At 45.5% G+C, this 24,994-nt stretch overlaps 2 protein-coding genes across 2 annotated transcripts; both read right to left on the bottom strand.

The window, feature by feature from the left end:
- Positions 1 to 1,013: 1,013 nt before the first annotated feature.
- Positions 1,014 to 14,754, bottom strand: rif1 (replication timing regulatory factor 1). Its single transcript, XM_062402789.1, has 36 exons — positions 14,581 to 14,754; positions 14,184 to 14,217; positions 13,353 to 13,481; positions 13,193 to 13,271; positions 12,996 to 13,092; positions 12,749 to 12,879; positions 12,548 to 12,642; positions 12,226 to 12,415; positions 12,058 to 12,150; positions 11,817 to 11,955; positions 11,579 to 11,730; positions 11,373 to 11,487; positions 11,102 to 11,281; positions 10,835 to 10,945; positions 10,666 to 10,728; positions 10,004 to 10,107; positions 9,820 to 9,906; positions 9,662 to 9,735; positions 9,394 to 9,574; positions 9,184 to 9,291; positions 8,954 to 9,103; positions 8,661 to 8,760; positions 8,288 to 8,577; positions 7,966 to 8,168; positions 7,759 to 7,852; positions 7,537 to 7,668; positions 7,164 to 7,306; positions 6,987 to 7,076; positions 6,840 to 6,894; positions 3,383 to 6,754; positions 3,162 to 3,290; positions 2,993 to 3,079; positions 2,560 to 2,675; positions 2,313 to 2,463; positions 2,109 to 2,235; positions 1,014 to 2,012 (listed from the first exon to the last, which is right to left on the bottom strand). Exons 3-36 carry the CDS (start codon positions 13,466 to 13,468, stop codon positions 1,720 to 1,722), a joined length of 7,647 nt encoding a protein of 2,548 aa, XP_062258773.1. The 5' UTR covers positions 13,469 to 13,481; positions 14,184 to 14,217; positions 14,581 to 14,754; the 3' UTR covers positions 1,014 to 1,719.
- Positions 14,755 to 15,984: 1,230 nt separating this feature from the next.
- Positions 15,985 to 22,410, bottom strand: tnfaip6 (tumor necrosis factor, alpha-induced protein 6). The gene is made up of 6 exons (XM_062402988.1): positions 22,284 to 22,410; positions 20,590 to 20,727; positions 19,488 to 19,649; positions 17,351 to 17,579; positions 16,481 to 16,521; positions 15,985 to 16,385 (listed from the first exon to the last, which is right to left on the bottom strand). Exons 1-6 carry the CDS (start codon positions 22,381 to 22,383, stop codon positions 16,264 to 16,266), a joined length of 792 nt encoding a protein of 263 aa, XP_062258972.1. The 5' UTR covers positions 22,384 to 22,410; the 3' UTR covers positions 15,985 to 16,263.
- Positions 22,411 to 24,994: the final 2,584 nt, after the last annotated feature.

Genomic DNA, 24,994 nt, shown 5'->3' with positions numbered 1-24,994 from the left:
TCAGCCTGATCCGTGTTGTGTGTCTTACCTCGGTGACGTCTCCTGTCCTCAGCTGTGTGGACGCTCTCCTGCAGTGGAGGCGTCTGTCCGAGCGGCTTCTCTCCGTCCAGCTGAGCCTGGACAACAATCTGCTACGTTTGCACGTCGACTCTCAACTTGTCTCAATAAAGCGTGGAAATGCAACGCAGCCTCTGGCAGCGCTCTGCGGGAATAATCAGATAATTACTCGGTGGCCTGAGCCAAAGAGAGGCCGGCTCCTCAGGCCACGCTGAGCAGGAGGAACCGGCTGAGAGCAGGCGACGGCACCTTCTGTCATTTTGTTTTATATCAACATCCCTGTATGTCATTCACGGGTCAGGCGTTTAGCCAAGTTCCTCACAGGAAGCAGAGCAGCTGGAGAGATGCTCCTGTGGAGACCTCACAGTGAGGTCAGGGGGAGAGAGGGAGGGAGGTCAAAGGTCAGAGCCAATTCTAAATTCATCCACACATCAGGGTCACTGCTCAATGAGAATGATTAAAGGAATAAGGTCATGTTTTTAGCAGGGTTATCTATTACACTTCCATTTGCCCTGGGAGATGACTCCTCACATTGTGTTTACTTCAATCATAAACAGTTTCTCTGATTCTTGCACCTTGTTAAGGCCAATTGTGATTCATGAATATGTTTATACATATTAATTTGAAATCTATCATCTATTCATCAAACCTCTCAAGGCACACTGGGGGTTATATGGTTGAAAAGGAATTCCAGGTTTACATGATAAAAGTAAAATTCTGAAACATGAGAAGAACTCATTCCTCCAAAGACAACTTCACTCCCTCATCAACAAAATGAACGTTACAGAAAAATATGAATTTGAAGTTCACCTATTAGTCTTCTTTCCCCGATTCTTCTTCTCGTCTTTCAGCCGATCTACAGCTTCTCTTTAAGATTGTTGTTATAAAATCTGTGCCTGATAAAAATACCATAAACAACTTTGAGCATTAAAAACACAGCACACGTCTTTGGAAGAGCATCTTCCCTTTTATTCAAAAATTGATAAAACTAAACATTAGTGTCCATCCAAATGTTTTAAACCGTTGCTCCCAAAAACGTCCCCACTTCATTCTCATTTTAAAAAAAAACCCAAAGCTTTATTTTAAAAACATTTATTTTAAAAGTCCTCTTCAGTTTTTTTATTTAAAGTATTTAAAAGTCACAAATAGAGAAGTGCAGACATTTCTAATGTTCGTTTCTTCACATTAAAAATGAGATAAGACGTTTGTGTGGGACGAGAAAAGAAACCAGGAAGCTACAATAATTTACAAGAGCACTGATGAGTCGTAAACAGGAGGAAGTGACCTCATCTGTACAAACATGTTTCAGGGAATATTCAATTAATACTGCACCAGTGCCTCACCACAGCGTCTACAGAGGGAAAGCACTCTCCTGTCCCCACTACAGCTAATCATACATCCTGAGTCACAGCTTTTCAAAGTGTGACCGTGCTTCCCTCGGAGTGTTTATTAAAAACTACCCGACAGCTCGAGCTACAGAGATAAAAGTGATGTGCTGCTAGAATTCGTTTTTAAAAAAAGACCTTTCTCAGAGAGCAAAAAGGCAAAGAGGTGAGAAAAGGCCGAGGATGCTGGATTCCACAGGTGAAATCAGCTGATTCAACATGAAGCCTGGCTTGTCCTCCTCACGCCGGTGCAGCAGTCTGACCACCAGGGGGCGCTTCATGTTTTGCCGTCAGCCTGGCGGAGGCGTGTCTGCAGCTCGCCGACCACGCGGCTCATCAGGCCGCCCAGCTGCTCGTGCACGTGGACGAGCTGCAGCGGCGAGCAGCGACTGAGTTCAAGAGGCGTCATCCTGCAGGTGAGGGCGTCCACGTCCGACAGGAGCCCGCCCTCATGAAGCGCTCCTTCGTCTTCTCCTCCTCCTCCTGTCGGCGTGTCGGGGGTTCGATCCCCGGAGACGTCCTGGTGAGACCTTTCATCTGCAGGAACGGGTTCGTCCATCAGCTCCGTTGCTGCGAATACAAATAGTTTATTGTTGATGTTCTTAAAAAGGACAAGTTGTACATTTACACGTCTGATGAAAAAGTATATAAAACAGTTTTACACACCGAGCGTCTCGCCTGAGGTCTTGTCCTCGTCCTCCTGGTTTTGAGGAGCACTGGTCTCCTCCAGCTCCGACGTCATCAACTCCAGTTCATCGAGACTCTTCAACTCGTCGCCACCTCGACCTTTACGCTGGAAGACAGAAGCTCAGGTGTCATAGGAGGATATATTTGTGTTATCAGACATGTGTCCTCTGTGCCCTGGCCTACCTGCTGTTCATAGAACTTCAGGGCCTTCTTGACGTTGGAGATCTTGGGCGAGCGGATGGGCAGAGTCTTGATCTCGAGGGGCGTTAAGGCGCTGAGGTCCCCGACCGTTTTGATGTTTCTGGCTCGAACGAGCTGCCCGAAGCCCCGAGACCTGTTCCGGACAAATTAAAGAACTTGTTTTCACTCAGAAACATTAGAATAAATAATAATAATAATGATTCTTTCACTGAACATGATCTTCACCCACCACAAGGTGGAGGAGATCTGAGGCAGCACAGCCTCCACAGGAGCAGAGCAGCCGACCAGGGCCGGATAGATACAGTCTCTGGGGACAGGGCGGGGCTCTTGGTTCATTTCAGAAATCTATAGAAAGAAAAATATGAATCAATAAACCATTACGACTAATAACCACCAGCTGTGAAACTTGACACCTCATTTAAAGCTGCATTAATCGATACTTTTACGTTAAAGATGATTCAGTTGAAAAGATGAAGGACGTTCCTCACAATGATGAAACCATCAAGGTTTCTAATCTACCACATTTTACTTTAAAAACACAGAAACAGAATCAGATGATGCAGTCGCCCTCGTTCTCTTGTTGATTGGTCGACACTGAACTCGACGACCAGCGACTTCTTGAAAACGACTAACGAAACTTGATGAGTCATGTTTTTACACACCAGGCATTTCTTGGAGCTCTTGGAACCTGGACTGCGCAGATTCCTGGGGCTCAGGATCAACAAGCCCTTTGTCGGAGTCGTGACATACTGGAATAAAAGAGAAGATAAGAGTCATGAGGGGGGGGGGGTGGATAGAGGAGTTAAACTCGAGTACTGGGCTCATTCGTACTTTGGGTAGAGGGATGGCGCTGACTTTGGGTCTTCTGGGAGAACTGGTTCTGATGGCGGGGCTGCGACGATCAATGTCGTCCGCCAGTTCCTGCCTCTGGATGGGATTGGCAAAAGACACACGTCTGGACTGGGAAGTCAAAGAAGAAAAAATAAAGTTACTTTTATCCACATCGACAAATAAAAGTCCATAAACTGACGGAGTTCTGCTCTGGCTCTTACTTTGACGAGGGGCGAGGGGGTCTCATCCTCCAGTGGTCTTTTCTGGCCCTTCTTCAGGATGCTGGTGGAGGGGGAGGTCAAGGGAGACCAGGTTCCTCTGGTCCTGCCACCGCTGGGGCTCTGGCCAACATCTAAGCCCATGACAGCCTCCAGGTCCTTCTGCCTCACGGGAGAATCCTGAAAAGCTTCTTTACCGGAAGAAGCCGCAAACACTGGAGCGTCGCACGGATCAGTCGGAGCCACGATCACATCTTCAACGACATCGTCCTCAGCGTCGGCCGCCTGAGTTTGCTCTTCATCCTGACACTCCATCATCTGGTTGTTGTCTTCATCATCCTCTGGTGGAGGTGCGGCGTCTTCCTCTGTGATGAGCTCTGTGGCCTGCTCCGATGGCTCCTCCTCCTTTGAAGGCTCATCCGTGACTTTTGGAAGCTCAACCTGGTTTCCATCCTGAGGTGCAGCTTCCACTGGGACAACTGGATGTTCTTGGTCTGAATCAGCTTGTTCATCACCGTCCCCAGTTTCAGAAACGCCTTCAGCTTGGTCCTCTGGGGACTCTGAGACCTGAGGTTCCTCCGTGGTCTCATCCAGAGACACCAGTGTCTCCACAGCAGGAGGCACAGTTTCCTGTATCTGCTCATTACTGCTCCCAGCTGGTTCAGGCACTTCTACGTCCCCGGTGTCACTCTCTTGAGAAGAAGTTTCATCAGTTTTTGTTGGCGAGTCTCTTTGCTCTTTCTTGCTCGGGGAGACAACGCTTCCCTCTTTGTCGTCACTCTCAGTTTGCTCTGGAACGAGAGGTTCTGAGGCCACGACAGCATCAGCCTCTTCCTCCATCGGTGATTCTTGGTCAGGTTGCTCCTCCGGCTCAGCTTCATCCTGGAAGGATTCAGAATCCTGAACATTCAGGCTTTTCTGTGCTTCGTCTAAAACTGTTTCAGTTGTGGCTTCTGTGATTTGTGTATCTTCTTCTTGAGAATCATCAACAACAACCTTTGCTACATCGTTTTCAATTCCATCTATTTTACAATCAGCCGCGAGAGGACTGGGAAGTGAAGCTTTCGGTTTCCTCCCTCTCTTTTTGGGCATTTCTTTGGGCTGTGAGTTTTCAGACTCTGAAGACTCCAAACTGGGAACCAACGCCTGGGACGACTTTCGTCTGGAGTACCTGCCCTTGTCTTGGGAGGACTCTGAAGATCCAGGAACTTCTAACGAATGAGAACTCTCCGGGGTTGAGCCAGGAGTTGCTTTGCTTCTTCTGGTTCTCCCTCCGATGCTGGCCTCTGCCTGAGCGACAGCTGACATCTTTGAGTTTGACCGTCTCCCTCTTCCTGATGAAGGCTGACTGTCACTCTTGTCTTCGGACTCCGCTGCAGCCTTGCTTCTTCCGGATCTACGCCGAGACTGGCTTTCAGAAGATACAGGTGTGATCACTTCAGAGTCCTCTCGACTAAGGTCCTCATCAACACCATCACTTGTCTTGGGTTTGCCTTTGACCTCCGATTCATTCTCCAACTCGATTGTTGTGTCGGTTCTGTCTTGGGCCTCGTTGGTTGAGACGGTTATAGAACCATCTTCCTTTTTGGTCTCTTCTACAAGCTCAGATTCCAAGGATCGGCCATCAGGTTGAGAGGAGGTTAGGATTTCAGAATCTTTTGGCTTAACGACATCTTTTTCGTTTTTTTCTACAAGTTCAAACTCTTGGGATCTGATACCAGTTTGAGGAGAAGAGCTGATCAGCTGAGAGTCGTTCTTTAGTTCACGATCACCTTGTTTGGTTTGTTCTACAGGTTCAATCTCTTGGGACCTGGTATCAGTTTGAGGAGAAGGAGTGGTCATCTGAGAGTCACTCTTTAGTTCCTGATCCTTCTGTTCTACAACCTCAGAGTCCTGGGACCTGGTATCAGTTTGAGGGGAAGCGCTGATTATCTGAGAGTCGTTCAGTAGTTCATGTTCTACCTGTTCAGTTTGTGCACCAACATCAAGCTCTTGGGACCTGGTATCAGTTTGAGGAGAAGGAGTAATCATCTGAGAGTCACTCTTTAGTTCCTCATCCTCCTTTTCCTTCTGTTCCTCAACCTCAGAGTCCTGGGATCTGGCACCAGTTTGAGGAGAAGGAGAGGTCATCTGAGAGTCACTCTTTATTTCCTGATCCTCCTTTTCCTTCTGTTCTACAACCGGTGTGTCAGTTTGGCTGGACTCTCCTTTCTCCTGTGAATCCCTCATCTTTCTCTTCACCCCCACCTCCTTGTTAATCTCTGATGAAGCTCTTTTAGGGCGACCCCGTTTTTTCTGTGACTGGCTTTCACTGTCGGACTGCAGAACAGTTTGGCTGGACTCTTGCTCTCTGGTGCTTCTTTGTCTTCCTCTCCTGGGTTCAGGATTATCGAGGGACTCATCTGAGTTGCTCTGCAGCTTGATCTTCTTGTGGGCTCTACCCTGAGAGTCGGTTAGGCTCGTCTCGCTCTTGTCCTTCTGAGCCCTCGTTCGTAACCTCTCTCTGCCACTGGCTTCCTCAGAAATCTGTTGACTTCTCCTGGTTACTCTGCTTTGAGTCGAGTCTGGAGAATCATTGTTGAGCTTCTCCCCAGAACGTCTCCTTTTAGTCGAGGACTTCTCTCCCTGGGATTCAGGGTCCTCGCCAGGCAGCACAGGTTTGACTTTGCGGCGCCCAGAGCGTCTGGTTTCACCTTGAGAAACCTGCGACACAGACTGAGAATCGTTCAGTTCCTCTTCCTGACTGGACGGCTGCGTTTCCTCGGCCTCGGTTTGGGTGTCTGGGATAACGTCTTCGTCCTCTGTCGGGTCACTGGGCAGTCGCTCAGTCAGCCTGACAGGCTCACTCTTAATCCCAGAGTCTTTAGGTCGTCGAGGGGACTCCATGGAATCGTTAACAGGATTCTGCGAGTCCACTCTCCCAGGGGATTGGGAATCCAGAGAGTCTGGACCTGCAGATATCTGGGAGGCCTGAGAAGGAGATGCCTGGCTGTTTTTGGAGCGTTCTTGGCTACTGGAGGACTTTCCAAGGCGACCTGTGAATGTGCTGCTGGGGCTGGCAGGTTTTCCCTCGGCATACTTCTCCAGAGTGATAAAGGACTGACGGCGACTGTTGGGTTTCTGAGGAGTCCCCGAGACCAGATCTGAGGAGCTGGAGATGTTAGGACTTGAGCCGTCTTTAGACTCCATGTCTTCTACTGTATCACCACTCTTGGCATCTTCCTCCATGGAAACATCTGCTGGCTCAGGGGTCATGTCTTCTTCACCCTGGTGGTCCCCTGTCTCTTCTTCTGTTTCTTTTGAGCTGGAACAGTCTCCAGTCGCTCTTGCTGGAATTTCAGCCTCTTCCCCCTTTTCCATGTCTTCCTGTGGAACCTGGAATAAAACAAAGTCAAGTTACTTAGTCTGTTAATAAGTAAATGAAGAAATCAGACGTGAACGAAGTACTGGAAGCCGTTACCTCGTCGGGAGCCTCTTTGCTGACCTTGTCATTTTGTTCTGTTTGCAGTTTCTCCCTGTGAGGAAAATGGTTTATTATTTGAATATTGTGTTTTTACGAGGGATCAGGGATTTATCTGGATTCTAGAAGCAGATGCTCAAGACTTACGAGGAGTCCTCTTGGCTCTGAGTGTACTGAGTGAAAACTGTTGTATCCAGAGAAGCGTCCAGGTTGTTGTACATGGCCGGGATATCACCCCTGAGACATGAAGGACAACGTTCACAAATCGGACAACATGGGCCCTTCAGTACGATTTTATCAAGATGAACAGAAAGAGAATCTGACCTTTTAGTCCTCTTCACCTCCTTCTGGTGCTCGGTCAGAACTCTCTCCTTCGTCTCAGGGGGAATGAAGACAAAGTCAATTGAGGCCTCTTCCTCCAGGACCTCTCTGCGGGGGGGCTTTGGAGAGCCAAAATCCAGCTTTGTCTGCACAGAGGAACACGATGGATCCAGTTGTGCAACGGTCGAGGGGAAAGCAATTTAACACAAAGGGGGGAGAATAAAAACAAGCCTGTTAGATTATAAAGCAGCTTTTTCTTGTTTTCTTATTGCAGAGTTCAGTGATATCAAGCACATGAATCTCTTGCTGTGGCTGAGTGTCAGGACTGATATTAAGTTCGTCCTCTTCGAGGTTTAGCAGCATAGTTCAGACTCACAGAAACTGGCTTGGACGTCTTCGTGGAGCTCTTGTCCTTCAGCTCCGCAGCCTTCCCCAGCAGCGAGTCCCTCTTTCCCACCGACGAAACGGGAATCCCACTGAGCTTGGTCTCCAACTGGGAACTCTCACTCTGAAGAGAAGAACAAATCAGACAAGACACGATAAACAATGAGCACTGAGAGGGCGCTGACTTGGGATGAGGGCATTTGTGGCAACTCACGGAATCTTGGCCACTGAGATCTCCAGAGACGGTGACCACCTCAAAGCCGGGAAGAATGATCGGGATCTTCTGCTTCACCTGGCTCAGGATCGGTCTGAGAGGAGAAGATGACAACAGAAAAGAACCAGCGATGAAGTCTCACGTCAGTAACCACCAGGTGAGAGGAAACACTCAACGCGTTAGAAACAACCTGAGGACTATTTTTACCTGATCTCTTCGGGGTAGGTGAGGCTGACCGAGTTGGCGAAGGTGGCGTTCCAGAACTGGACGACCAACGTGCGGAGGTGCTTGTTCTTGAGTGGAAACAACACACAGAGCAGAGGAGAGAGCAGAGCCAGCAGCTCGTCGTTGAAGGCCAGAGCAGAGCGGCTCTGAACGCAGCCCAGGACGTCACACAGAAGCTTCTCCAGCTGCAGGAGGGCAAAGAGAAAAACGTAGACTTGTTAAACGTCATTCAATCATTTTCAAAATGGAAACTAATCCGCTTTGTGTGTGTGACGTCAAATTCAGTTCGATAAAAGCAAAGCACCTTCATCAGGAGCGACGATGTGAACTCGGTACCCTCGATGGCTGCGTGACTGTAGAGGAGTGAGAGCGGTCCAACCAGAGAAGCGAGCGCCTCCCGGACGGCGTTGGCGAGGACGAGATTGGTGAAGAGAGCCGACATGATGGAGACCAGCGAGACTACCGTGCCCTCCGACGACGCCTTGGGGTCCCGGAGATAAACCTCCAGACACTGGACCAGCAGGGACTGAAACGTGGACAAGTTCCCCAGAGCCTTGTTTCTCTTTCTCATCCAGTTCACAGGAGTGTGAGGAGCTGGAGGAAACAAGGGGGAGAAAGTGAATCCTCCATTTAAATCCATTAAACATCTGAAATAAGATGAGTTTAACTTCTCTTACACTTCAGCTTCTGCTTGAACTGAGGAGAGTACGGAGAGAAGTCCACACACTCCACCATCACCTGGAGGAGGCTGGAAACTGCATTTAAAGTTGACGGGACCTGGAGGAGCAGAAAATAGATTTGTTAACAAGGGTCTCTTCAAAAACAAGCAAATAAAACAATATTCTCAAATTTTTAATTCTTAATTTTGTGTATTTAAAAACAAAATATGATTTCAAATGTAAAAGGAATCCTGAAAAAACCCCACTAGGAAATAAATCTTTGAAGACAGCTCCTTCTCTCCTCGACTCACCTTCAGGGCGTCTATGTCGATCGAAGCCGTCATCTTCGCACAGAGCTCCTCGCAGCAGATGTTCTCCTCGGCCGTGACCACCAGCGAGGAGCAGCGGGCGAACACCTTGTACAGTTTAGACCACGTGGACAACATCGACTTCTGGGACGCCTGAACAAAGCAAACAGATCAGAATGGAGCTGTTCCCTCTGGTCGGAGTTTCAAAGAGTGACAGCTCCTGGTTGACAGACCTGCTGCAGTGGGGAGCCATGTAGGAGGTGGGTGACTGGGAAGAGCAGTGCAGAGTGCATGGCGCTGAAGTTGTGCTCCAGAGCGTCACCTTGGTTCACTTCATTAGACTGAAAAACAAATCAACATTCACTGAGATCACAGCCCCACGTTCTGCATTTCCTCCGATAAGAAAAGAGCTTCTGGTTGTATTTCTTGTTTTTCCTGCTCACCTGTGTGATGGTGTCTGTGAGCGGAGCGACCATCACGCTCCACATCCTCCACAGCTGCTCCTTGCTCTGCAGAGACCGGGCGCTGCCTCCGATGGCCCCGAGCACCGCCTCGGCAAACGCCAGAGGGGAGGTGTGGCCCGACAGGCCGCAGCCCACCAGGGTCTGAAGGCACTGAAAGAATCTGGAGATGGAAGGACATCAGGCAAAGATCTAGATATTTACCACACAGCTAAACTACAGCCCTGAGCTCAGATCAAACAGGACGTACCTCTCGTCCTCGTTGTAGGCTGAGAGCATGCTGCTGTTGTAGAGGAGCAGGATGAGATAAAGAGCTGGTGTTCCCTGAGGAGAGGAAACAAAACGTCAACTCTTCATCTGTGACCAAACTTCAATGATGTTATGGACCAAGAAAGACTTTTAACTCACATTTAGCACGTCCATCTTGCCGACTTGATAAGAGGCGGAGCCAAGAACTCGCTGAGGAACTCCCTTCACTGTGGCCTCCAGGAGAACCTGAGCAGAAAGATCAGGAGACACGATCAACTCAGGAAACGTCAACAGGACAATTATCACAAATTCCGAAAAAAGACGAGTCACAGTTTGACCTTACCAGGACTTTGTGTGCAGGCAGATTCTCTGAGGTGACGATGCTCTGCAGAGCCTGAAGCATCAGGGTGAGAACCTCAGAGCCCTGCCGGTCCTTCTTACTGCCTCCTAACAACCACACAGCAGATTCAGTTCCATGCAGACGAGGACAGATTCTTTAAAATACTTAAGAAAGAGTCTGATTTAAGAGAAGGTCATCATCGGGGACGAACCCCTCAGTGGATTTCTGTCTTCACAGACGTCCCGACCACGAGGGCCCGGACGCTCAGACTTAAACTGACGAAAGTGAGAGTGGGTCGGGCAGGGGACGAGGACGAGGTCTCACCGGTCCTGCTCCCAATGACAGAGCCCAGATCCAATCAGAATGCTCTCTGTGGCGCTGCGAGGTGGGACCCACAGCTTTAGGAGCCCACCCAGCTGAGCAGCAGCCACAGCAGAGCAAACACTGACTTAACATGTGTCCTGTCTTTATATGAAACTAATCATTCTTCATCTGAACAGTTCTACAGCCAAACATGAAGTATTATGTGTTGATGAAAGGACGTGTAAACAGATAAATGCATGTTCTAGAAAGTAGAAGTTTAGCTGCAGGACCGAAGAGTGGAATACATTCGACTGTTTGCAGATAAAATTAGAGCATCATCAACTTGCATTTCAGTCACTTACCGGACTCTATGGTCATGTTGACAAAACGCACAAGATTCGTCCATAAAACGTTCAACAGAGCATCTGCAGGAGAGAAGAGAAGAACGTTCAACCACCTCTTCATAAAGAAACAGTGGAAAATACACATTTAGACAAACTGGGGAATTCACTCCACCAGTGCAACGTCTACCTGGAGCATCTTTGCCGACGCTTATGAATCCATCTCTGAGGGTCGAGATGAGAACAGCAGCGTGTTTGGTGAAGGAGGAGGAGCCGGAGACGAGCGGGTGGTTCAGGGGCTCTGCAGAGGAAAGATGATCAGGATTAGAAACGTGATAATAGAAGTTTATAGAGTTTATTCATCTAACTTATGTTACTTGCTTGCTGTGACATTTAATTAGGTGGTGGTATAAATACGTGAGGACTCTGATGCACCACGAGCGGCTCCGACACTCACCGAGACTCAGGGTGAGTTTTCTTTTGGCTGCGGTGGCAACAGTCTCCGGTCCCAGGAAATAGTGGAGCAGCATCTCCAGGCCGAGCAGCTGGATGGAGGGGAAGGCGGAGGGGACCTGGACGCTGGAGTTCAGGCTCATGCGAGACGTGTTGGCCGGACTGTTGAAGCCCGGAGTAGCTCCTGTCGAGAGGCGGAGAAGAACACAATCAAATACACACACTTCCATCACATGGAGGAGCCTGGGTGGAGGGAGACGGGTGTAGCAACATACCGGTCTTGGGTGTTCCAGGTGTAGCGGCACCATTTTGAGTGATGGCTCTAGAGGGAGTGGCTGGGACGGAGGAGCCGTCACATCTGATGGTGCACTGGAGCAAAGGCACAGAAACCTGCAGGGAGGGCACCAGTGAGCGTTTCAGTTTAGATGCGTTCATTTCAGCCTCCTGCTCAGAATTGGGGAAGTTTCAGGGAGATTCTGACCTGATCAAAGTTGGAGGCCAGGTTGGGTCCCAGCTGCACCACCAGGTACCACCACACCTCCACCTTGGTGAGCAGCAGAGCTTCGGTCCTGACGTGGATGGACGCGAGCGGCTGCATCAGGAGCTTGATACGTTTGGCACTGCACAGGATGTCTTCAGGCAGAGCAGGAGTGAAATTAAAACTTTGGTCTTCCTCTCCAGCTCCATGTATGAATTGATGACACGAGAGAAGTTCTCACCTGGATTGAGGGAGAAGTTGTCTATGAGGCTTTTCCAGGCGATGAAGGCGATCTTCTTGATGGTGGGGGAGGAGCTGCGGAATCCAAGCTCCTCCAGATGCAGCAGAGAGTTGATGAAGGGACCTCCTCTGTGCAGCATCTGTTTGACAGAATCATTTTAAATCAGTCTGATTTGATCCTACAGGAGACGATGAGCTAACAAATCAATGTTTGAGGCAGAAACACAGAATTCACACTTCACCTTCCCGAGCAGCTTCACAAACAAAGGCCAGAGCTTCAGCACGTTTGCTTCATTCTTGGACATGAAAAGCTTCTGCAGCTCTGGGATCAGTTTCTGTGAAGACAGACGCAGTTTAAGTTTTTTCCCAATGGATGGAGCCGTCATTGTTGCAGTTCTCAGTTTACTCACCGTTGCCATCATTGGTTCGATGATAGCCGCCACCTCCGTCTGTTTCTCCAGCAGCAGGGGCATCCCCATCTCCATGGCGGCCGCTGCCCGTAGACGCACCTTGGAGGCGGAGTGGACGACCAGTGGAATGACCAGCTTCGCCCACTGCACGGCTCCAACGCCCATCGGAGCTGGAACCTGCTCCAGCAACCTTCAAAAACCACGATCAGTCAATATCAATGGACTTTAGGATAAAAGTACAAAACAGTTTAAACAACATATTTCTACACAAGTTCCATCACATTCAAGGAGCCTGTAATTCATAATTAGGACCCATTCTTACCTGATGATAACATTCAAGGCTTCGTGCTCCATTACCACAGACTGGATGTCTTCTCTGCTCCACACACTCTCCAGCGTTCCCAGTATAGACGGCACCTGAGAAACAAGAACCATCGTGGATCAGTGTGGACACATTTCATCCACAAATAAAAAGAAAACCTGCAACTCTGCAGCTTTATTTTCCTAGATTTAAATCTCTCACTTTTTTGGAAACTACATCTGGAGGAAAGCCCTGTTTGGAGACGACCCACAATGCTCTGGTGCACGTGTTCTTGTCCGTCGACTTCACCACCAGGGAGCAAAGTGCTGACAGTATTTCTGCTGCAAAGGATTCTGGGAAACAAAGGGGAGAGCATCGCTATGAGCAGTGACGTCATTCCTATAAAAAATATAATCCCAGCGGGTCTATAATAATAATGAGGAAGTATAAAATATGGAATTTAACGTACCAGGCACGCCGGAGACTACTTGAGAATGGTACACACAAAACCCCAGCGCCTGCAGGGCGGCTTGGCTCAGCTCCGCGCTCGGACTGGTGACGTGGGTCTGGAGAGAACGTGGAGATTATCAGATGTTGAGCTTCAGAACCAAAACGGGAGGTTTAGAGATTCCTCTGGTTTTAACATGACGCGTTAATGAGACTCACCAAGATGGTTTTACCCAGACGAGAAAAGTGCTTTTCAACTGCAGGGAGGAACTGACGAGCTTCTTCTCCACTGAGGCGGCTGCAGAGGACAAAGACGAGTTAGTGTCATGTTGCAGCTGAGGCCATGTCCCGGGGATGTCTCCAACTCGTGGAGACTTACTTGGCGATGGTGAGGTAGGCGTCCGTGTGCTCGGACTGTCCAGCAGCGCTGTCCTCCAGAGACTCCAGCAGAGGGAGGAGGCTGGAGCTGCTCGGAGGCTCAGCCGTCGCCATCATTATAACTTAAGGCCTTTAAAAAGAAATATGAAAAACATGAGCTGCATAAAAGGTAAAGAGAGAGTTTCCTCCTGAGCTCCTCGTGTCTGCACGTCAAAGACAGAAGAGACGTCTGAGTGAGGGTGAAAGACGTGAAAGACATAACGGGACAAAAGCTGACAGGAGGGAAAAGAATGCTCTTTACAATAACCAAATGTTAAATTGATTAAATATAAAAGTTATAGACCTAATGTAGACGTTTGAAGACATAAATGAAAGTTGAAGGAATCTACTAATGAATCTACTAAACTGATCTTATGAAATTCGGTGGAGGGCCGGGGCTTGACCCCAGGAAGAACCCATTCGATTTTGGAGCGAATATGGATTAACAGGCAGATCCAGGAACTTCCCCACCCCCCCACTTTCTGTAAATGGAGAGATAAGGACTTGTTATGTCCTCTCTGACCAACACTTCTGATTAAATCGAGCTGTCACTGAGTTCTCTGTGCTCGACCATCAGGTGTCCCGGGACTTCTTTACTCCCCTCACTCATCCCAGGGTCATTCCAGATGTTCGGGATGTAGATCAACATCCTGTAAGCTGCTGCTGCAACTTCTGAGTCCTGTCTTAGTTTCAATTTCAGATTTATTTGTAAGATCTGTTCTCCAGTGCGTTTATGGTTCATGTAAACACATCTACTTGAATTGAGAGACATTAACAGATGCTTGTTTCATACCTGAGTGATGTTTAAGTGTCCACTGTTTCCAGATCTGTAAAAACAAGCAGGTTACAGTTAGTTGTGTGTGTGTCTGTCTGATGTTATCACAGGCCATCACACACACACACGAAGCATAAACAAAGTCACAACAAAGTTTTCAACACACACACACACAACACAAACACACACACTGTCATGTAAGTGAAGCAGCTGATGTGGGTCAATGCGTGTCATCTGTAAAACGAGCTAACGGTACCTAGCATCATGTCAGTTAGCAGCGTTAGCTTGTAAAGTTTTGCACTCGCACAAACAGGTGGAATACTGATGCTAGTCAGGCTGCTAACACAAGCTAACACATGCTAACCTCCACACAACCCATCATCACGCAGACTAACACACACGTTTGTGCACTAACCTTTCAGGGACAGGGCTCCGCGGGGATCCGGGGAGAAGCTCCAGAGACACCGACTCGCGGCCGCAGGTTCCCCCGGCTGTCGGCTCCTCTCTCCGGGTTCTAATCGTCAGTTCTTCCTCCTCCTCTCTTTTTCCTCCGCTTCTCGTTCTGTGGTCCCGCGAAACCCGCTGGCGCCAAACCACCACGCCGACGTACGAAATTACCTTTGACCCGCCACACGTCACATCCCGGCCCGCCCACTTCGCCTTATAAGGACAGCAGCAGAACAAATCAATAACGAAATCAATAATCGATAGAACCGTTTGTATTCAAACCGGAAACTCCACTGACACCGTGTACTGTGAACTGCAAATGTTTGACAGCAGCAAATACTTTCATGTACAACGTTCAGGTACTTGTACTTCTCTTGAGTATTAACTTTATGGTCCTATTGTATTTATATTTTTACATTTATTGTGTTGTAGATAAAGTGAAACTAAGTCTGTGAACATGAAAGTTTTCCATGTGCAAAGTGTCAAAATAAAACTAAACAATGTACAATATGCATGAATGTTACTGTTTACATATGTTAGTGTAGTACAAATATACTCTATACATGTAAATAATGTCTTATATACAGTATGTAAAGTATTATTCAAATAATATATATTGATATAAACATTAATAAGTGACTTTCCATAAAAGCTAGATATTACATTACATGTCATTTAGCTGACGCTTTTATCCAAAGCGACTTACATTTTAAGAACACTCAACATTTTTGAGGGGCCATTTAGGGGTTCAGTATCTTGCCAAGGACACTTAGGCATGCAGATGGGACAGAGTGGGATTCGAACCGGCAACCTTCTTGTTGCAGAGCACCCGCTCTATCCCCTAGGTCACGCTCTCCCCATATGTGTATTATATAGGTTTCATAATAACATTGTGGTTTTTAATTGTGCTGCATAAATAAACTTGACTTCACAAACTGAAGTTGATAATATGTTTTTGAAAGTTTGTCAGAGGAATCGAGAAGAGAATATATAAAATGTCATTTCAGTGTTTGTGTTCACACGTTGAGAGATTTATGCTTTTGTTTGGTTATAATCGTTATTTTCAGGTCTATCAGAGAAGATTTTAAAATTATTTAAATAGCTTTTATTATTTCTTAACCACGTCCATAAATTTATATTCACGAAAACAAAACCTCTGTTTATATATTTTCATTAAGTATGAAATGATGCTCTTCAGAAGTTGTATTAAAACCAATTCCAACTCAAAAGCTGCATGTTTGCATCTTCCTTATCTATTTATACCTTAACTTAAATTTGAATATACTTATTAATATACCTGTGCTATACATTCACCTTCTTTCTTACATAAAATGTTTAATCTTGATGATACAAATAATAATAACAACACAATTCGAGCGTTACACATACCAGACAGTGCAACACAATAGATCATTCAGCTTTACTTTACAGCATGGAATTCTGGGAAAGGTTCATGGGAATAACCAGAAATGATTCTATAAATGAAACCCCAGGACGGTGAATATAAAGTCAGTTCAATTTAAAGACCTTTGTTTATTTGACAGAAATATTCCTGTAATGAGCCATAAAGTCTCGTTTATTACAGCACAGGATGTGACCAACAACATTATAAATACAGCAACAGCATGACATCAGTGTGTGAAAGCATCAGTCAGTGAAAGCTCTGGGTGAAGTTGTGTTGGAACAGAGACGCGTTGAAGGCAGAGTATTGTAGCTGGAAGCCTCCGGCTGTGACTGAAGCATCCGACAGGAACTTCAGCGTCATCACGTTTCCTGTGAAACAGAAAAATATCAAATCCGTGAGTCGGATGCAGACGGAAAATCTTTTACCTTTCGTCAAATGGAAATATTTAATGTCCACTTCTCACCTGTGCTGATGATGTCATCAGGTAAATATTCACCACAGAACCTGAGAGGAAACAAAAACAGCAATTCAATTGTTTTTATAGTTTCTCAAACGTGAGGATTTTCTTTATCTTACATCATCATATCTGATATCTTTATGGTTTTTAATTGGTGCTTGGTCAACACCAGAAAAGTCCCTTTAGGTTTTAGTAACTTTTGATGGTCATTTTCACATTTATTATTAAACACTGCCCGGCTGCAGTTGGCCTTATCAACAAGGCCCGGGACCCCCACCTGACTCTGACCCTTACTCCACCCCCACACCTCAAGGATGTGTTAAATTAACACATTATATTATGTTATACTGCATTACATTGCATATTGCAATCTGACACTGTTCACTGTCTTGCGTTTCACTTTTTATTTCACTTTTTACATCTTTTATCTATTATATATATTTTATTTAGATATGTTTATGTCTAAATAAATGTTACTTTGTATAAATATAAGAAAAAGGGAGTGAATAAGAAGTAAATAGTGAGTATATATATATTGTTTATATTTATAGCTTTTCTTATGTGTGTTGTATTTATTGTGTTTGTATGTTTTTATGTTCTCTGTCATTGTATGCACCAATAACCAGACCACATTCCTCTCAGGTGTAAACTTACTTGGCAATAAATACATTCTGATTCTGATTCTGATAAATTGAAAAATAAGTTGTTGCTTTTAGACACAAACTCCGGAGAATGTCCAAAATCTTTCTCCAGACTTGTGCTTTCACGTATGTGGAACTCAGAGATTTTCCAGGTCAGACGAGTTCTTCTCAAACCTTAAATCTGAGGAACATTTATCTGACGCAGCATCAGGATCTGTGTTTCTAATCATCTCACCTCCCGACCATTCCTGAGACGTCGTCGTAGCTGTCGAACACCTCCAGGTAGTCGGCCATGCAGGCCACGTCGTCCTCCACGTCAAACTCCAGGAAGCGGAGGTGGATCCTCTGGCCCAGGCGGACCCGGATGTGCCAGTAGCAGATCTGCTCGTCCTGGTACTCCTCAGGGAAACCGGGGGAATGAATGACCTTCTGCTGCTCTGTCAGAACTCCACCACACTCCTTCGCTGTGAGAAACGACAGGTTCATATCAAATACATGCTTCAATGCTCAGCTTGAACTCAAACACACAGACAAAGGTTTTTCTTTGGATCTGCACCAAATTTCACACAAGATCCATGAGCTATTCAGGTCAAAGCAAGATCTGATGTAAACAAACCTGTCAGCGTTTTGACTTCCTGGTGTTTACTTGCAGACTTTGAACAAAAAAACATTTATACTCTTTTTTTTTTTTATTTACACCCAGTGCCCTATAATTACAACCACACTGGTCATATCTCTGCAGTAACACGACTCCTGTCAGCTGAGGACGTGGAGAAACTCGCTCTCGGGGCGAAACGATTCCCCACGAAGCTGTTCTGGAATCAGCTGGTGGGATTGGGCAGTAGTTTGGTTTGGGGGTCTGTCTCTCGCGTGTGAGCACTGAATGAATTCAGAGCAACAGAAGAAAGGAAATCAAACACACATGTGGAGGCCGGTGACAATGGCATCAAAAGCTTCTCCAGCAGACGTCCTGAGGGATGTGAGCTGTTAGAACAGTGAGTTTACAGTCCGACCATCACTGGGCCATGTTTTATTTAGAGGGAGAAGTGGCTCCAGAGCTGATGAATGGATGCACAGGACTCATTTACACAGCAGAGGATAACACGTGATCAAATGATGTAGTTTTATGAAACAGCTGCTCCTCCTCTAAACCCCATAAATTATCCTGAACATTTTAAAATGTCTCATTTAGACATGGATCCGTTTATTTTTCAACTGTAAAAATGTCATTTTGATCACAATTCTCCAAATTAAAGTTCCAAGTTGTTCTAATCAACATTTTATATTTGCGGAAAACCTACAGATTTATCAACCGACTGACTCTGAAGCTCCTCTCAGCTTTTTTGGAGCTTTTGTTTTTTTACCTACTTATACTACAACTTTTTATTTTCTTGGTTCACTCTCACCACTTTCTGTTTTCTGTGAAAATCCAGAAAAAAATCTGAGCATTTAGCATTTAAACTGAGCTTTAAATAAAAATTGGGAAATGCAATAATACAATTTTAGATGTGTTTCAATATTCGGTTTACTTACACAGCTATCAACATTATGAACAAGCAGAAACAGATACGGGGACTTCTATCTGCATATTTCCTCTTGAACAACTATAATCTCCATATTTATCTTTATCTTCAACATGATTTTACTTTATACGTACTCTGTGCATGGATCTTTATACTGAGCTCAGACCCAGGAGCCTGTGAGGTTCAGGGGCCTCTGTATGAAGTAACTGCCAATATTTCTAGCTTCAAAGAAATATGTTAAATAAGTTACACCTGTTAAATAAAGATCACAACTACATTAAAATGAGCTCAAAAGAGACAAAACAACTGCAAAAAGACCCGTACGACATTAAACATCAACAAAGAAATGTAAAATAACAGCAAAGAGACTTGAAACTGTCATAAAGAGACCAAAACTGAGACAGTCCCTTTGTTTGTAGTTGTTTTGTGTGTATGGTTGTCTTTGTACATGTCGGCCATTTGAAAGACACATTAAGTCACAGTCCATAGTTCCGAGCTGTGGTTTTGAAGCTCTCTCTCTCGCTCAGGTCAGACTGTGTCGTAGTGTCTCCTCCAGCCTCTTCTCCAGACTCTGACTTCCTAATCCTGGTTCATTCCTGGTCTGAGCCTGATAAGTCACCGGGTGGGACTCAGACCGACTCTCACTGTAGTCCCTCGAGTTTCACTTGAAACAAGGTGATGACAAAACCCTGAGAGAGTCTGTGGAGTCTCAGACCTGCTGAGTAATCTTAACCTAAGGGTCCCCCCCCCCCCCCCCCCCCCCCCCTGACTCTCAACCACAGCCACACAGTCACCACGAGTTCTGAGAAGTTTTACAGGAGGGAAAGTATCAGCAACACAAATACTCACAGTTTGGGTTGTAGCAGTACACGTCCCACTTCTCGCTCTTGTTCAGCCTGTAGCCGTAGTCGATGACTCCCACCTTCCCAAAGCCACAGTTGGCCCCGGGTTTGACGATGGGATATCCAACACGTCCTTTATCAAACCATCCAGCTGCACACACATGGAAACCTGAACCAAGCAAAATATCTGTTGATGTTTAATTCAGCAACGCACAGTCGATTAATGGTGATTTGTCCGGTCGGCTTATAAACTAAAACTTCTCTGAACATTAACTTGAGAAAATCCAGACGTGAGAATATAGAAGATGAGCTGTGATTAGTAGAAGTGGTGAAGGTTGGTTCTTAATATTAAGATAAGAAAGTAAATCATGATCTCTCTCTTCATTCCAGAGGTTTGAGGGCAGAACATGATTTAGATTTCACATTTAGATTAGCTTCAGTCGAAACCCTGCGCTCGCACTCAAACAGTTCCAAATTGAGCTCAAACTGGGAACATGGGATATACTGGGACAGTTTAATTTGCAGGTGCACAGGCTGCGCACAAGCAGAGCAAATCCAAGCACAAGCAGGAGCTAATCGAGTGCAAGCGGAGGGTTTTGAGGGAAAGCATCACAAAACCTGAAGAAGAAATCCGTAAGATCTAATCTCAAACTGAAAGACCGGCATCCACTCCCAATGTCTCCTTAGAATGAAACTGGATAAACTGGTTGTGTTTAGTTTATTCTTGTTGCTTCAGGGTTAAGATGCAATCGGCCGGTGGAGCCCTGATGAGAGACGGACCTCCCTGGTGGAGAAGCTCATTGGATCCTAATGTCAGGAGTCAAGTGTCTGAGTCATGGGAACAGAGATAGAACCAAGAAGGTGTTAACAGGTTTCCCAGTTGTTGTCGGAACTCCGCTCTCCCCCCCCCGACCTTTAACCTGTGAACATCAGAACCTCTTCATGTTAAAAGCATTCCAGTGAGTTGAGACGTGCATCACGACCGTTTCATCAGAGATCCGTCCTCAGATGTTACTGATGGGGCCGTATTAACCTAATGCATCTAAACCAGTGTGTGTCTGCTGTGCGTGTGCGTTGTGGATGTGTTTGTGTTGCAGGTTGCCTCAGACCTATTTGGCGGGCGGCCTCCAGCTGTGCGTGAGTCGCCACATTCCCTCCCTCGTACTTGCAGACGGCCTTGGCCTCTTTATACGTCAGCTGGTATCTCCCTTTGCGCGACTCCCGGTGGTAAACTCCAGCTGCTTGTTCTGTCGCAGGGAAAAAACAAAGAGAGGAGAAACAAAGCTGCTGAAGAACAAGTCCCATTTACATCAGGCACGTTTCCAGGGTTTTTCAAACCTCGACCCATGCGGCTGCAGTGGAGCCGCTGAAGAAGCAGGTTAACCGTGTGACATTCTTTTCACTTTGTTGGAAGTTCAACAGAAGTGTGGTCACTTGCCTAATGGCCTGGTCAGCGGGGGGGGTCGTCTGCTGATCCTGTTTTGGTCTGAACACATGCATGACTGCAGCAATGAGCTCCGAGCTGATGTTTTGATTTGATTGTGTCTCGAGGTAAATTACCTTTATTTTAGCCGATTCTAACCTTCTGACCTCTGAGGGCTTTTGTGAGTGAAACTTCACGTCCTGTACCTGTGACGGCCTCCTGTCCGACTTAGAAACACGAGAAAAACAGTCAACGCTCTGCACCTGATCCGGGTAGGAGGTGAACTCATTAGTGATATGAAACACGTTCTCCTTCTACAGTAGCAGGCGTTCACCTCACCTCGTAAAAGCATAAAGAACAGGCTCCATAACGTGAGAGGGAGCAGTTACACATCAGCAGAAATGAAACAAGACTCTGCTCTGTGGTGAAAACCTGGTTTCAACAGAAGCAGAACTTGAATGAAGTCATATTCCTCCACTGGCCTCATTCAGACCCTGAGCCAGGTCATAAACAAGGAGTGTGGACGAGGAGGAGCAGCTGGACGTTCCCTGGTCTCTCTGTGGAGACACGTTGGGAAGTGTTCACAGTCGCTGCTGGAAACTCAAAGACCTGATGGTTGAAAACGCAACTGTTTATATAGCCTTAATAGAAGTGGACTGTATGTATTTCGTTATATAGACTAAGTTTGACACAGATATAACTGAACAACAAAACAGATAGATAGATAGATAGATAGATAGATAGATAGATAGATAGATAGATAGATAGATAGATAGATGGATGGATGGATGGATGGATGGATGGATGGATGGATGGATGGATGGATGGATGGATGGATGGATGGATGGATGGATGGATGGATGGATGGCTGGATGGATGGATGGATAGATAGATAGATAGATAGATAGATAGATAGATAGATAGATAGATAGATAGATAGATAGATAGATAGATAGATAGATTATAGATAGATAGATTTTGTATAATAGATAAGACAGATCTGATATAATAGATACTATACAATAGATATATGATATGATACCATACAATAAATACTTGAAATACTATACAATATATACAATGTAATCAGATACAATATAACACTTTAAGATAAACTACGACACAATAGATATGATAGAGAAACCCAACACAATATACACGACTTAAAAATGTATGCGCACACTCCACAATGTTTAAGAAATAAAACTGTTCAGAATATACATAATATAATCAAATCAAATATGCTAACAGGATATAACAGTTATTTGTGAGCCTAAATTTGAGTTGTTACTCGACCACCTTCAGCTCAGTGGAGAGAAACGGATGAAGTCGTGCCTGGACGTGTTTCTACAGCAGCAAGAAGAAGTGAGAGATCTTTACCGAGCCATATGGAGTTATGAAATATTCCGTTCCTGAAGCCCCACGCCTGCGTCTCCTTCAGCAGGAGGCCGAGTGTCCAGAGCAGAGCGAGGAGGTGCATCCTGATCCTGCTGCTGTTCTCTCCAGATGTTTCCAGCAGCTCCCTCTCTCTCTCTCCCTCTCTCTCTCCTCTGGCTTTATAAAGGAAACACTGGGAGCTGCTGCCTCCCAGGAGAAGTGGGCAGTTCCCACTGAGCCCAGTCACCTATCTGTGGTAACGACCCACAACTGCTGCTGCTCACTTATTTCATTACTCACATTGTTCTACTTTCTGTTGGCTGGGGATTTTATACTTGGATGTTAAAGTTTATTCTTACTATGTATAACAAGTATTAGAATATAAATATACTTGACTTCAACAGATTGAAACATCTTATATACTTGATGCTGTGATGATTAATAAGGATTAATACTATATTCCCACTTTACAATTTTGGTTGAAAAGTGGTTTGTGTATTCATCACACACAGAAAACGATTGTGAAGGGAAAAGATGGGTCTAATTTGGATTATATTACACACCGATTAGAAATAGAATAAGAAAAAACTTTATATAGTTACAAATTGCATTAAGAGACAAAAAGATAGAAGCAATTAATAGTAGACGAGAATCTCTTTGTTAATAATCAGATTTAGCCAAATATCTAAAGTTGTCAGACACATGAGAAATTAACTGTAGGGGATTAAGAGTTTAAAAACTCTTAAATGGGAACAGTTGGTATATTTCAAAACATTTTCAAGCCTCTTATCCTTTTTCATGTTATGAAATAATAAAACCAATTCAATATTCACCCTCTATATCACGTTTAACTCTGCATTCTGACAATGTAGTCACATGTATTTAAGGGATATTTGTGTATTAAATAAATCTTGAAATATCACACTGTCATCACAATTTAAGTGAAGCTCATGTTCCTCCTATTTCATCACCTCGGTCTGAGTCTGTCAGGTGAATATTCACCTGACAGACTCAGATGAAACACACTGAGTCCAGGTTCACATCTGGGATCAGGGAGAGAGAACCAAAACTTTGACTGTGCCGTAAAAACCAAACCAGGGACAAACACCCCCCCCCCCCCCAAGCACACACACACACACACACACACACACACACACACACACACACACACACACACACACACACACACACAGAGCTGCAGAGGAGGGCAGCAGATATCTGTGAATTCAACATCACATGTCATCATGGTGATATGATAGAGCCAGTTCTAACCATTTCTTGTTATACGCTGCTGCAACAGTTCCCTGGCGCTGCCCCCCCCCCCGCAGATCATTATAGTTGCTCAACAGCTCAGACCACAGGGGAGGGATGGGGGGGGGAGGCTTTACCAGATGTTACGTGTCTCCCATAGCGTCATTAACGGGGAACACCACCAAATCATGTGTTTACAGAGAAATCATGTGTCGTCCCAGCGGTTCGGTGAAGGTTCAACCCCCTGAGATGATGAATGTGCTGATGATGACATTTTGTTCTCAGCAAAACAACAATCGGGAATAAACAATGTAGAAATGTACAGTTACAAAATCTGCTTGTAAAGTGGAGAGAGAGAGGGAACGAGAGAGAGAGAGAGAGAGAGAGGGGGGGAGGGTTGGATGGATGGATGGAGAGAGAGAGAGAAAGAGAGAGAGCGAGAGAGAGAGTAGACAATTAGAACATGTATATCTCAAATCAAAAGACAAATCAAGTTTACAAAACCATATTTAAGAATTGTAAACGCTTTGATTGCACTATTTAGAACACAATCCGTCTTTCTCACAGAATCACAGGTTAATGAGAAAGGGCAAACACACACACACACACACACACACACACACACACACACACACACACACACACACACACCAATGGCTGCTGGGTAGAATAGTTCTGAATTGGTTCCAGACTCTGGAGGAAATGATCTGTACCTTCTTAACTCCCTCTCTAACCCACGCATGGAAAGTCCGTCTCAGCCGCAGTAATTGAGACAAACTGTATATTACAACTGCATCTCGGGGACTCGTCATCATTTCCATGCCCCGCCCACCGCAGGAGGGTAAAGTGTAAACGCACAGAGTCGACTGTATGGTGATTAATCAACAGCTCGATCACTCATTCTGCTGACGTCATGTCTGTGAAACATGACAGGGCTGATGTGAAAACTCTCATTTCTTCATCTCCATGTAGCAACATCAGTGTGTGACATGTTCCTGTGTATGTAACTGGGTTTATGCTTCTGTATCTAAACACATTTAATTGATGTAACTTTGAGAATCAGTAAAGTTGGGAAACTGAATTAATCATGTTAACGACCTCTTCACACTAGATCACAGAACCCAGGTTGTGGGACTCTTCATCTGGTTCGTCCTCGTCTTCAAATCAGAAACACACATCTGCCCTGAAACCGCTCAGCAGCCACACACAGAAACCTTGAGTTACAGAAAAGTCTTAATGGAACTGTTTTGTTTTCATTAAGCTGAAAAGCTGCCGTCCTCCTGAAGCTGGAACACGTTTGATAAAAGCAAAGAGACGGAGAGATCTAAACATTCCAGTTTCCGAGCTGCTAAACTGAACGATGAGGGGAAGTGTGTGTGATCATTTACCATCATAGTCATTTCAGCCATTAGTCATATGGAGAAAATCTTTATACTTCAGCTACTAAGTGGTTAAAATCAAAA

This window comes from Platichthys flesus, chromosome 13 (genome assembly GCF_949316205.1).
Source record: "Platichthys flesus chromosome 13, fPlaFle2.1, whole genome shotgun sequence".
Taxonomy (NCBI): Eukaryota; Metazoa; Chordata; class Actinopteri; order Pleuronectiformes; family Pleuronectidae; genus Platichthys; species Platichthys flesus.
The sequence above is the reverse complement of the archived record's forward strand: the minus strand, read 5'-3'. Positions and strand labels throughout refer to the sequence as shown.